At 37.8% G+C, this 13,654-nt stretch overlaps 1 protein-coding gene across 13 annotated transcripts in view; it reads left to right on the forward strand.

Annotated features, from left to right (window-relative positions):
* The window catches only part of RYR2 (ryanodine receptor 2), an 810,976-nt gene that overhangs the window by 663,709 nt on the left and 133,613 nt on the right, over positions 1 to 13,654 (forward strand). For all 13 annotated transcript variants that reach the window (XM_060406755.1, XM_060406748.1, XM_060406743.1 and 10 more), the window contains 4 exons: positions 1,567 to 1,887; positions 3,497 to 3,737; positions 4,802 to 4,889; positions 6,982 to 7,074. In XM_060406755.1, the coding sequence (XP_060262738.1) occupies positions 1,567 to 1,887; positions 3,497 to 3,737; positions 4,802 to 4,889; positions 6,982 to 7,074 (743 nt within the window). The remainder of the gene's footprint in view (positions 1 to 1,566; positions 1,888 to 3,496; positions 3,738 to 4,801; positions 4,890 to 6,981; positions 7,075 to 13,654) is intronic.

Here is a 13,654-nt window from a genome sequence, read left to right on the forward strand (position 1 = left end):
CATCAAGGGAGAGAAACTGATGAATATATGTGATAGAATTCACAATAAAGAACACTGGGGGTGTGAAAAAGCAGTTTGAGCTAAGAGCACCTGGGAAGACTTAGCAAAGTTGGTACAATATGAGCCTTGAAATTAGGGACACTGCAACGGTGGTACTTAGGGGAAACTTTTTAAGTACTTTGAGGTGGCGATAGCTTTCAAGGAAGAAAGAGAAAAGATGAGGTAAGTATTGGAAAAAGCAAGAAAAGGTGAGGTAGGCTTTCCAGGTCAGGTAAGGAACGGGGACTGTACCAGTGCAACAGGACCCTTTCACTGGTTTTGAAAAGCGGAGTGACATGAGTAGGTTTGTATTGTGGAAGTCCATCATGACAGAAGTAAGAGAGGTGGAGCAGTGCGTGTCACCAATTAGAAAATGACTGTGGTAATTCAGAAGAGATCTGATTGGATAAGTCCCCTTGGATGAAGTTTGCAGTGCAGAGGTTATGAGAAATCCTTGAGATAGAAGTATCTCCTATAGGAGATGAAGGAGCCTCCCAGCCTAGAATTTCTCCCAGGTTTCTAGCCTGGGTGACTCACCAGATGACATTGTCCTCACTGAGATACTACTAGTACAGGCTGAAGAGGTAGATTGGAGAGGAAAGGTCAAGTTTAAATTTAGACCCATTTACAGTTGGCTTTTTGACACATTCCTTATGAAGCACACACTCACACAAAACTTTAGGAAACATGGGATTTAGAGTCAATTTGCCTGAATAGAATCTCATAGGAATGGCCAGAATTGCCTAGGCAAACATACAAGCTAAGAGAAGTGAGGTCAACACAAATCTCAAGAAAACCCACACATAAAAGTTCAGCAAGGTGAAAAGATTTAGTAAAAAGAGACTGGCAAAATTTAGAAAAGAGTCCAGAAAGACTGAATGCATTGAAGTTAAGGAAAGGGGGATTTTAGGAAAAGGGAATTTTGGTCAGTGATGTGAAGTTTTACTTTAGATAAGGATTTAAAAAATAAAATTGTTTAGTGGTAGAAAGAAGAGCATTCACATCTGTGGCTAGGAGTGCACCTGAAGAGTGAACAGTCTGGGAGAGACCTAAACATATCTACAGGCTGCTAAGGAGAAGACAGTGGAGAAGGAGCTGAAAATGCAGTCCTGAGCAAGGCATCTGCTGGAGTGTAGGCTTGACATTAGGTCACAGGTGGAACAGTGAACCTCAGAACTCCTTCCTCTGAAAAGGGGAATAGAGGTGAATGTGAAACCAGATGCATAAATCCTGGCCACATGAGAGCAGGCGGTTGGAGGGAGAGACATCTGATACTCATGTTTGCTTTGAAGTACAAGGGATGGTCATTTGCTGATCTTCAGGTGGTGGAATCGGGACTTGGGGGCAAAGAAAGTTTGAAATAGCTACCATGAAAAGAGGGAGTGGGATCCAGCTGAAGACATGCCAGGTCTGGCTGAGTTTTGAAGCTCAGCATGAAATGGTTGCTCATGTCTGTTATTAACAGTGGCCACGTGGCTTGCAGGTCACTTCTTTGACCGAACACGTGTCATTTGTATGTTTCTCTAGCTCTTAATTTGCCTACTAATGTGGAAGATGTTTGTCCAAATATACCGTCTTTGGAGAAGCTCATGGAAGAAATTGTGGACTTGGCTGAGTCCGGTATTCGCTACACACAGATGCCACACGTGATGGAAGTTATCCTGCCCATGCTTTGTAGCTACATGTCTCGTTGGTGGGAGCATGGACCTGAGAATAATCCGGGAAGGACTGAGATGTGCTGTACTGCTCTGAACTCAGAGCACATGAACACACTGCTGGGCAATATCCTGAAAATCATATATAATAACTTGGGTATTGATGAGGGAGCCTGGATGAAGAGGTTAGCAGGTAAGACTGAGAAGGAATGTGCCATTTACATTTTGTTTTCAGAAAGGTTCGAAGTGCAGAAGACTAGAATCTTCCTCTCTCAGTCTTGATTAATATTTGCTTCTGTACTCAAAAATATTCTTATTTCTTTCATGCTGTTTGCTGTTCTCAAAAAAAAAAAAACTAGATTTAATCAGACGTTGTTTAACTTCCCATATAGTTAGTACATTTAAGTTAGTAAACAGTTTCTTAATTTGACCAATCTTGTGAAGATTAATCTTGCTAAGATTAATTATAACACAGCAATCAAGATTAATGATTCTGTAGACAGAGACAAAAATTTTGAACTCACTGGATTTCGAACTCACCCACTTTTAGTAATCTATCTTTGCAGGAGTCAGGGAGGATTGCACTATTTATATTTAGTAATTGGAAGCAATCTGAGTGACCAGGAACTAGAGAATGGTTAAATAGGTTGTGTATATCCATATCCCAGAATATTACGCTTTCTTTAAATGTTAAGATTTCAATATTTCATGACTTACAGAATATTTAGAATATCATGGAGGATTAAATGAAGAGTTTTAAAAACTTGAATTAGGAAGTATAAAGTTGTTTATTGACAGAATTCCGCCCCCCCCCCCAAATATACCAATGTCTTATTAATTTGGATAGGGTGATTTTGGTTCATTTTTAACATTTCTCTTTTATACATTCCCCCAATGCATCTATATTACACTTACAGGGGAAAAAATTCATTTTAAAAAAGGCTTAAAAAACAAACTTATGATTACCAAATGGGAAAGGTTGCTGGGGTTCGGGGTGGGGTGGGGGGGATAGGAATAAATCAGGAGTTTGGGATTAACTTGTACATACTACTATATATAAAATAGACACTCAATAAGTACCTACTATATAGCAGAGGGAACTCTACAGTATTCTGTAATAACCTATATAGGAAAGGAGTCTGATAAAGAATGGATATATGTATATGTATAGCTGAATCACTTTGCTGTATACCTGAAACTAATACAACATTGTAAATCAACTACACTCCAATAGAAGATAAAAATTAGATTTTAAAAATGGCCTAATCAAGCTTACAACTGTTGTTAACAGCTTCAACTATTATTATATAAAAAGGCAATATTATATGTAATCTAGCTCTCCCTTTGGAACAAAGATGAGGATAGTTAAAGTGTAATGGCATAGTGGTTATGTAGTAGTAGGCATGTGGTCTCATAGGATTATTCAGTATCTCTTCTTTATAAAAAAAAAAAAAAAAAAGAGGGGCCCAGAGGACTTTTTCCATTGGGGGACTTTTCTTCTTTGTGGGAAAGTAATTGATTTCCAAAGTGAATGAATGTCTCTTTTTAATTCTCAGTTAGCTACCAATTTCTTTTTTGAAAACAAGGAAGCACATCAAATTCAATTCAGTAATCATTTTTGAGCAGCAGCTATGTAATTAGGTTTGGGACTAGAAAAGGGGCTGAGGCATGGGCTGAATTCTGAAGGAAGCCATGTGCTGGAGGAGAGGGAGGCTTAATCATGCTACAATTAAAATGACCATCTAATCCTCATTTAATGAATGTTTATGCAGAACAGCATATTAATGTCTTTCTTCAAACAGTGTTTTCCCAGCCTATTATAAATAAAGTGAAACCTCAGCTTTTGAAAACTCATTTCTTGCCATTAATGGAGAAGCTCAAGAAAAAGGCAGCGATGGTGGTATCAGAAGAGGACCATCTGAAATCTGAGGCCAGGGGAGATATGTCTGAAGCCGAACTTCTCATCCTAGATGAGTTCACCACCCTGGCCAGAGATCTCTATGCCTTCTATCCACTCCTGATTAGATTTGTGGACTATAACAGGTAGACCAGCAGTCCCCACCTTTTTGGCACCAGGGACTGGTTTCATAGGAAATAATTTTTCCATGGACCGGGTTTGGGTTGAGGGTGATGGTTTTGGGATGATTCAAGCACATTACGTTTATTGTGTACTTTATTTCTATTACTATTGCTTTGTGATATATAATGAAATAATTATGAAACTCACCATGATGCACAATCACTGGGAGCCTTGAGTTTGTTTTTCTGCAAATAAGGGGTACTTCCCATGGTGAAGAATCTGCCTGCTAATGCAGGAGACATGGATTTGATCCACGAGTTGGGAAGATCCCCTAGAAAAGGAAATGGCGATTCACTCTGGTATTCTTGCCTGGGAAATCCCATGGACAGAGGATCCTGGTGGGCTACAGTCCATGGGGTCGCAAAAGAGTCAGACACAACTGAGTGACTAAACAACAACAACATAAAAGGAGAACACAACACAGGTCTCTCGTATGTGCAGTTTACAGTCGAGTTCTAATGCCACTCATGCTGTGACAGGAGGCAGAGCTCAGGCGATAGAGAGTGATGCGGAACAGCTGTAAATGCAGATGAATCTTTGCTCGCTTGCCTGCAGCTCACCTCCTCCTTTGCAGCCTGGTTCCTAAAAGGCCATGGACTGGTAACAGTCCATGGATTGGGGACCCCTGAGGTAGAATGTTCAAAAGTGATTTAATGTCTGTAATTCAGTCATAACTTTACTGGGTTCATATGTCCCAGTGGAATTGCTTCATTCACTACTTAGCAATGAGATTTTGCATGAGGATTACATTACCAGATATTTGTAGATAAGTGAATTTCACCAAGCAAAAATTACAGTTGGAGATTCCATTCTGGAGCAGTCCATGTCTCACACCTGAAAGCTAGCAGTTTGTCAGTTACAGTGTTTAAATTATTTTAAAGGTTACAACTGTACACTGAACAATTTATGAGCTCTGTGAGCAAGCACAATTGCCCTCAGTTTACTTGGTTTCAAACATTGAGAGGTGATTTTTTTTTTTAAATTAACTTTAAGAGTAACTGAGGCACCGCTTTATTATATGATCCAGGGCAAAGTGGCTGAAAGAGCCTAACCAAGAAGCAGAAGATCTTTTCCGCATGGTTGCTGAGGTGTTTATCTACTGGTCAAAATCCCATGTAAGTAGAAAAAATACTGACAATGCTTACTGTTTCATATATGTTAAGGACTTAGAAAATTTAATCAATTTTCCAATCCCCTTAGTTAATACCTATTACAGTTTCTTAAGCTTATCTCATAAGTATCATTAAACTGGTGAGGAGAGAGACAAGGTTTCCCTGGGGAATTTGAGGCAGTATAAGCCTTCTGTTGACTTTTTTAACTTATCCTCAGTCACAGAGATTTTTTTTTTTTTTTTTGGTTCCTACTAGGGTCTGATTTTTTTTTTCCACATGAATTTTATTTTATTTTTATTTTTATTATTATTATTTTTTTAATTTTAAAATCTTTAATTCTTACATGCATTCCCAAACATGAACCCCCCTCCCACCTCCCTCCCCATAACATCTCTCTGGGTCATCCCCATGCACCAGCCCCAAGCATGCTGTATCCTGCGTCAAACATAGACTGGTGATTCAATTCTTACATGATAGTATACATGTTAGAATGCCATTCTCCCAAATCATTCCACCCTCTCCCTCTCCCTCTGAGTCCAAAAGTCTGTTATACACATCTGTCACAGAGATTTTTAATTGCCCTGAGTTATCATACTGATTTATCATAATGAATTTGATAATGCCCAATGATACTTTGAAGAATAAGAAAAAATCTGAATATGTGCTTTTGCATTTCATGAATATATTTAAAACACGAATCTGTTCAGTTCAGTTGCTCAGTCGTGTCTGACTGTGACCCCATGGACTGCAGCACACCAGGCTTCCCTGTCCATCACCAACTCCCAGAGCTTACTCAAACTCATGTCCATAGAGTCAGTGATGCCATCCAGCCATGTCATCCTCTGTTGTCCCCTTCTCCTCCTGCCTTCAATCTTTCCCAGCATCAGGGTCTTTTCCAATGAGTCAGTTCTTCACATCAGGTGGCCAAAGTATTGGAGTTTCAGCTTCGGCATTAGTCCTTCCAATGAATATTCAGGACTGATTTCCTTTAGGATGGACTGGTTGGATCTCCTTGTAGTCCAAGGGACTCTCAAGAGTCTTCTCCAACACCACAGTTCAAAAGCATCAATTCTTCGGCACTCGGCTTTTTTTTATAGTCCAACTCTCACATCCATACATGACTACTGGAAAAACCATAGCTTGGACTAGATGGACCTTTGTTTGCAAAGTAATATCTCTGCTTTTTAATATGCTGTCTAAATTGGTCAAAGTTTTTTTTTTTTTTTCCCCAAGGTACAAGCATCTTTTAATTTCATGGCTGCAGTCAACCTGCAGTGATTTTGGAGCCCCCCAAAATAAAGTCTCATTATTTGTTTCCCCATATATATTCTAACCCAGATTTTTAAAAGTGAAACTACATAGGTATCCATAAGATTAATAGTAAAATTAGAATATTAATATGAGCTGTATGAAAATTGAGGCTTAGTCTATTCTCTGTCCTCAATAGAAATCTTTAATTACTTATCAATTATTAATATATGTAGATGCTTACTATGAAGTTGTTTTGTTCAGGTTATGCTTCTTTAAAAAAGAAGGACATACAGTTATATTGTTAGCCTCTCTTTTAAAACTCTGTGGTTTCTGCTTTTATTCTGTATTTGCTTTAACTACTACCAGTGCTTAATCACTTCACTTTGCTAGTGTTTTTATGTCCCTAAATTGAAATTGAATAAAATAATGTTAGGGTACATGAAAAAGCAGTTAAAATATCTGACAGAAAGTTGTGTTATAGTTGTGCATGCCCTTAGTAAATCTGTGTTTATTCCAAAAGCAGCACATATGCTTTTCATCCGGTAGTTGGAGTTCGAGTATTCATTTTATCTCCTGGTAGCTGTGTGACTTGATTACTTAAATTTCCTAAATCTTAGTTTTCCCATCTTTAAAGCATTCATATTTCTATCTTAGTTCCCCAAATTGTTGTTCCCAGCCAGGCATCCTCACTGGATATTCAACAACTATTTGTTTCCTTTCTTTATGTCTTATATATTAAATTACTACTTATCTTGGTAGAAACTTTGGGGTCCTTTGTAATCTCTAATTATTTGAACTTTTTATCTCTGTGGTTTTAATTGAAACTTCCTTTGGAACTTCTCAGAATTTCAAAAGGGAGGAACAGAACTTCGTGGTGCAGAATGAAATCAACAATATGTCTTTCCTTATTATGGACACCAAATCAAAGATGTCAAAGGTATGACTATAATCCGTTTTATGTTCTAGAAAATGTTTGACTATAATGTTCATTAATTGAATAGGTTGATATTTTTTAGATCTTTTGAAGGTTTATACCTGGAATTTGATAGATTTGATAATATTATTTGCTGACTAAACACACACCCACACAGATTTAAGGATACCTAGGACTTGTAAGAAGGCAATGGCAACCCACTCCAGTACTCTTGCCTGGGAAATCCCATGGATGGAGGAGCCTGGTAGGCTACAGTCCATGCGGTCGCAAAGAGTCGGACATGACTGAGCAACTTCACTTTCACTTTTCACTTTCTTGCACTGGAGAAGGAAATGGCAACCCACTCCAGTGTTCTTACCTGGAGAATCCCAGGGATGGGAGAGGCTGGTGGGCTGCCATCTATGGGGTCACGCAGAGTCGGACACGACTGACGTGACTTAGCAGCAGCAGCAGGACTTGTAATCAGGTGTGGTAAGATATATAAACATGGAAATGACTATCACGAAGGAAGAAGATTTTATTCACTGTTCCCTGGAAGCAGAAGGGTAAGTCATGAGGCAGAGGGAGGAAGGGGAGAATGTGAACAGGAACCTTTATTATGGTTTCTGTGGGAAGGAGCAGGCAACGTAGGTTAAGAAGGTTTAGAATTGGATGATTTGAATAATTTAAGCGGGCTCTGGGGTGTAGGGGACTGTTCATAGTTGTCTGGTGCCTGGTCCTTGGTGATGAGTGCAGGTGGCCTGAGGTTCAGGTAAAGGAGGTGACTGGAGGACAAGGACTTTGGATTGACTGGTTTGTCTGTGAAAGATGTGCTTACAGGCAAGTAATTTTGTATCTCTAGGAATTGACTAGCTCTGGGAGGAGCAATCAAAGATAAGCAGGGCCCAAGATGTCAAAGCATCAGAATAATAAGGCATGCTTAATAGGCATACACATTCATAAAATTGCCAGTCAGTATGATGTACATATAATTAGTCAATGATATATATTCATCAAGAGTAAATATATGTACATCTATACACCTCAAAATAATTAGCTGCATTGTTTAAGAAAGAACCACATGGAGAAATTCCAAATTCTCACACATGAAATGGAAATTTTTGCTTTCTCTATCACTCAAGTTGAGGACTGGCATGTGCACATAGTTGCTCAGTCATGTCCAGCTCTGCAGAGGACCTTTCAAAACACTGAAAAATATGTGCTTTTATTATTTGTATTACCACTAAATAAGAAGATGAATATATTACATGGGATAGCACACAAGGTATGCTAGTGAATGGTCAAATATGCAAAATAGTATGGCACTCTAGCCAAGGATATCAATCTCTACCAACTCAACAAATTACTGAAGAGAGATGCCTTGGTAGAAGGGAGATGGTACCCCACTGAACCCCAAGAGTGCATCTAACTTGTTTCGCTGATGATCACTGGGAAAATAAAACAGCATCATCCAATACTCCAGTCCTGTTTAGAGTTGTAAATGCCATGTATTTGACGCTACTAGACATGAACTTAAAACTAATGCTAGCTGAAGCTTTGTATCCCTAGTTGTCTGACTGCTATGGCCTATTATTTTGTGTGTCTATGTTATTGAAACTCTCAAAAACGATGATAAATTTTATTTTCTCTGGGAAGACAATAAGCCTGAAGAGTGAGGAGTTGCTCCTTTGGAAGATGGTGTACTAAGAGTATACATTTCACAGGGTATTTTGGACTGAAAGCTGTTAGTGAATCACTTTGCTTTGTCATTATGTTGTCAGTTTAGACCAGTGTTAACAGAGGCATAGAGAGAGGCCATTAGAGGTCAGGGATTCTTCAGTATTTGCAAATCAATCAATGTGATACACCACATTAACAAATTGAAACATAAAAACATGATTATCTCAATAGAGGCAGAGAAATCCTTTGACAAAACGCAACATCCATTTATGATAAAAACCCTCCAGAAAGCAGGCCTAGAAGGAACATACCTCAGCATAATAAAAGCCATATCTGATAAACTCACAGCAAACATTATCCTCAATGGTGAAAAATTGAAAGCATTGCCCCCAAAGTCAGGAACAAGACAATGATGCCCACTCTCACTACTGCTATTCAAAATAGTTTTGGAAGTTTTAGCCACAGCAATCAAAGAAGAAAAAGAGATAAAAGGAATCCAGATTGGAAAAGAAGAAGTAAAACTCTTCCTGTTTGCAGATGACATGATCCTCTACATAGAAAACCCTAAACGCCCCACCAAAAAATTACTAGAGCTAATCAATGAGTGTACTCAAGTTGCAGGATATAAAATTAACACACAGAAATCCCTTGCATTCCTATACGCTAATGAGAAAAAAGAAAGAGAAATTAAGGAAACAATTCCATTCACCATTGCAATGAAAAGAATACAATACTTAGGAATAAAGTGAAGTTGCTCAGTTGTGTCTGACTCTTTGCAGCCCCATGGACTGTAGCCTACCAGGTTACACCATCCATCGGATTTTCCAGGCAAGAATACTGGAGTGGGTTGCCATTTCCTTCTCCAGGAGATCTTCCCTCCCCAGGGATTGAAGCTGGATCTCCTGCATTGTAGGCAGACGCTTTACCATCTGAGCCACCAGGGGAGTTTCTATACTTAGGAATAAATCTACTAAAGAAACAGAAGACCTATATATAGAAAACTATAAAACACTGATGAAAGAAATCAAAGATGACACAGATAGATGGAGAAATGTACCATGTTCAAGGATCGGAAGAATCAATATAATGAAAATGAGGATACTACCCAAAGCAATCTATAGATTCAATGCAATCCCTATCCAGCTACTGACGGTATTTTTCAGAGAACTAGAACAAAGAATTTCACAATTTGTATGGAAATACAAAAAACCTCAAATAGCCAAAGCAATCTTGAGAAAGAAGAATGGAGCTGGATCAACCTGCTTGACTTCAGGCTATAATACAAAGCAACAGTCATGAAGACAGTATGGTACTGCTACAAAGAAAGAAACATAGATCAATGGAACAAAATAGAAAGCTCAGAGATAAATCCATGCACCTATGGACACCCTTATCTTTGATGAAGGAGGCAAGAATATACAATGAAGAAAAGTCAATCTCTTTAAAAAGTGGTGCTGGGAAAACTGGTCAACCACTTGTAAAAGAATGAAACTAGAACACTTTCTAACACCATACACAGAAATAAACTCAAATTGGATTAAAAATCTAAATGTAAGACCAGAAACTATAAAACTCGTAGAGGAAAACATATGCAGAACACTCTGACGTAAATCATAGCAGGATCTTCTATGACCCACCTCCCAGAGTAATGGAAAAAAAAGCAAAAATAAACAAATGGGACCTAATTGAACTTAAAAGCTTTTGCACAACGAAGGAAACTACAAGCAAGGTGAAAAGACAGCCTTCAGAATGGGAGAAATAATAGCAAATGAAGCAACTGACAAAGAATTAATCTAAAAATATACAAGCAATTCCTGCAGTTCAATTCCAGAAAAGTAAGTGACCCAATCAAAAAATGGGCCAAAGAATTAAACGGACATTTCTCCAAAGAAGACATACAGATGGCTAACAAACATATGAAAAGATGCTCAACATCACTCATTATCAGAGAAATGCAAATCAAAACCACAATGAAGTACCATCTCACGCTGGTCAGAATGGCTGCTATCAAAAAGTCTACAAACAATAAATGCTAGAGAGGGTATGGAAAAAAAGGAACCCTCTAACACTGTTGATGGGGATGCAAAACTAGTACAGCCACTATGGAGAACAGAGTGGAGATTCCTTAAAAACTGGAAATAGAACTGCCTTATGACCCAGCAATCCCACTGCTGGGCATACACACCGAGGAAACCAGAATTGAAAGAGACACATGTACCCCAATGTTTATTGCAGCACTGTTTACAATAGCCAGGACATGGAAGCAACCTAGATGTCCATTGGTAGACAAATGGATAAGAAAGAGGTGGTACATATACTCAATGGAGTATTACTCAGCCATTAAAAAGAATGCATTTGAATCAGTTCTAATGAGGTGGATGAAACTGGAGCCGATTATACAGAGTGAAGTAAGTCAGAAAGAAAAACACCAATACAGTATATTAATGCATATATATGGAATTTAGAAAGATGGTAACGATGACCTTATATGCAAGACAGCAAAAGAGATACAGAGATAAAGAACAGACTTTTGGACTCTGGGGGAGAAGGTGAAGGGGGGATGATTTGAGAGAATAGCATTGAAACATGTATATTATCATATGTGAAATAGATTGTCAGGAACTCCTTCTGAACAGAGATGGAGACCAATACAAACACCAACCAAGAGACAAATTGTCACATATCAAGTCTTCAGCTAGTCCCTCAAGCAGGGATAATCACTATGTGTATGGAGTATCATTTCTAAAATTAGAAGAAGTCTGTAAGTTGGCCAGCAGACCAATGTGGAGTAAGGTAATCTGGGATAGGGAAGCTTAGTTTGACCTAAAGCAAAATATCTGTAGCCTAGAGGGAGGCCAGTGTATAGAAAATTGGCCATAATACTTGGGTAGTTCTAGTTTTCTTATTTTTTGAGGAACCTCCATGCACTTCCACAGTGGTTGAACCAATTTGCATTCCCATTAATAGTGCACAAGGGTTCCCTTTCTTCCACTTTGTCACCAAAACTTGTATCTTTTGTCTTTTTGACGTATAATGTCACTTTTATACTTTGTATATCTAAAACTGTTTAAATCATCTATGATTTTATTTGTGTCTACTTTGGGAGAGTTGTAGGCCATTTCATTGGGGGAATATTAGAAAATTCTTCCCTTTTTCTTGGTCCTCTATTAAATTTTAGATCACTTTAGGTGAATTTGTTGGATCTATATTTGTGGTGGGTCTGAGAGAAAGATAGAAATACACACACACACAGATTTTTTTAAGATAGAGTTTGTTTATCCTAGTTTCCTCCTTAACTATGCTGTCGACAGAATAATCAATAAACAGTCTACTAATAGGAATAAACAAGAGTTTTATCAGAGCCAAACAGAACTGTAACCTGGGAGACACAGATTCAAGAAGCTCTTGTCAGAGGTATGTTCTGCCATACTGCAAAATGCAGGAGACTAATAAAGGCAAACACCAGAAAACTACTTAAGTTGTTTGTCAAAAATTATGATTGGAACTGGCAAGAAGTAAGTGTGCTTGTTAAGTAAGGATTGATTGGAATCTGAAATAGTTGCATAGTTACTAGAGGAGATCTTGAGACTATAAGGTTATAGCTGGAAGCTGCTAGCAGATCTTGTTTTGAGGGTGGCTGGTGGTGTCCTTGAGTCTGGTAGAGTTCAGAAAATTCAGGTTCTCAGTAATGCAGGATCATGCCTCCAACCACATTCACAGTGGCCACTGAGCTCCATTTTGGATGCTTGAATGATTGTTACTCTATTTTAATTTTTTTAATGTATTATTTTCTTTAGTGGTTAAAGCAGATGTGCAATGAGTGTTTGGTGGGTCACAAAACAGGCTGTTCTGGTTAGCGTAAAATTTCAGTTAAATAATGTATGACCCAAGAATGACTTCCCCAGATCTCAATATCTGAAATTTTCTTCCATCAGTACCTACATATTGACCATGTTATTGTGTATTCATGTCTGATTCAAATGTTAGGTAATGGATTGAAAATAAAATATGCACATTCATTAACTATAGCAGTTCTGTTCAAATTATTGAACAGCTCCTATGAGTCAGGCACAGTGCTTAGTTCTATATACAGAAAGGAACAAAATAGGTTTGACCAGTTCCCTAATGGAGCTCCAAAGTCTGGAGAGGAAACAGGCATTGAACAAGCAAAACCAACACATACAGATGTCCATGAGGATATTTGGTTTTGCATATATTTAATTTCTTCATACCAATAGTGGGCTATTATCAGCCATAGATGTCCAAAGATATATTAACTATTCTTTTCAGTTTACAGATTTTCTGTGGTATAGAAAACAAGATTACATAATAGTTGTGCATAGGTGGAATTAATTTTTCTGATATTTCTCAAAATTGAACAATGTAGAGTTGCCTTTAGGGTTGATTTAAATTATTTTTATTATAAGGTCACCTAAATATTTATAAATATCAAACCAAGTTTAAGTTCCATTTACTTATGCAACCATAAAGCTGAAAGAGCTTTAGAAGTTAAAATCAAAGAAAATTTCAACACCAATACAATGTAGGTTTTAATGTATTAATATTTAGTAATATTGTTTTTCTAAGACCGAATTACCAGTGTTGGGTTGAAATATGTTTGCATAATTCGTTTGCTTTTTAGGATGGTGGTTCCTCATATGGGTTGATTATTTTAATCACTGTGGCTATGTTTCCTTTTAGCAAAGAGCTCATTCAAAACCACTAATTCATTATTTTTCTAGATTAATAAATTTAAGAGTACAAATAACTATTCATGGTACTTTTTAAATGAAACTTAATGAGAATAATCTCTTACAAATTGGTACAGATGAAGGTGGGATCTGTGCAATAAGTGGGCTTCCCAAGTGGCGTTAGTGATAAAGAATCTGCCTGCCAATGCAAAAGATGTAAGAGACACAGGTTT

The sequence above is a fragment of the Ovis aries genome, chromosome 25, assembly GCF_016772045.2.
Source record: "Ovis aries strain OAR_USU_Benz2616 breed Rambouillet chromosome 25, ARS-UI_Ramb_v3.0, whole genome shotgun sequence".
In the NCBI taxonomy this organism is placed as follows: Eukaryota; Metazoa; Chordata; class Mammalia; order Artiodactyla; family Bovidae; genus Ovis; species Ovis aries.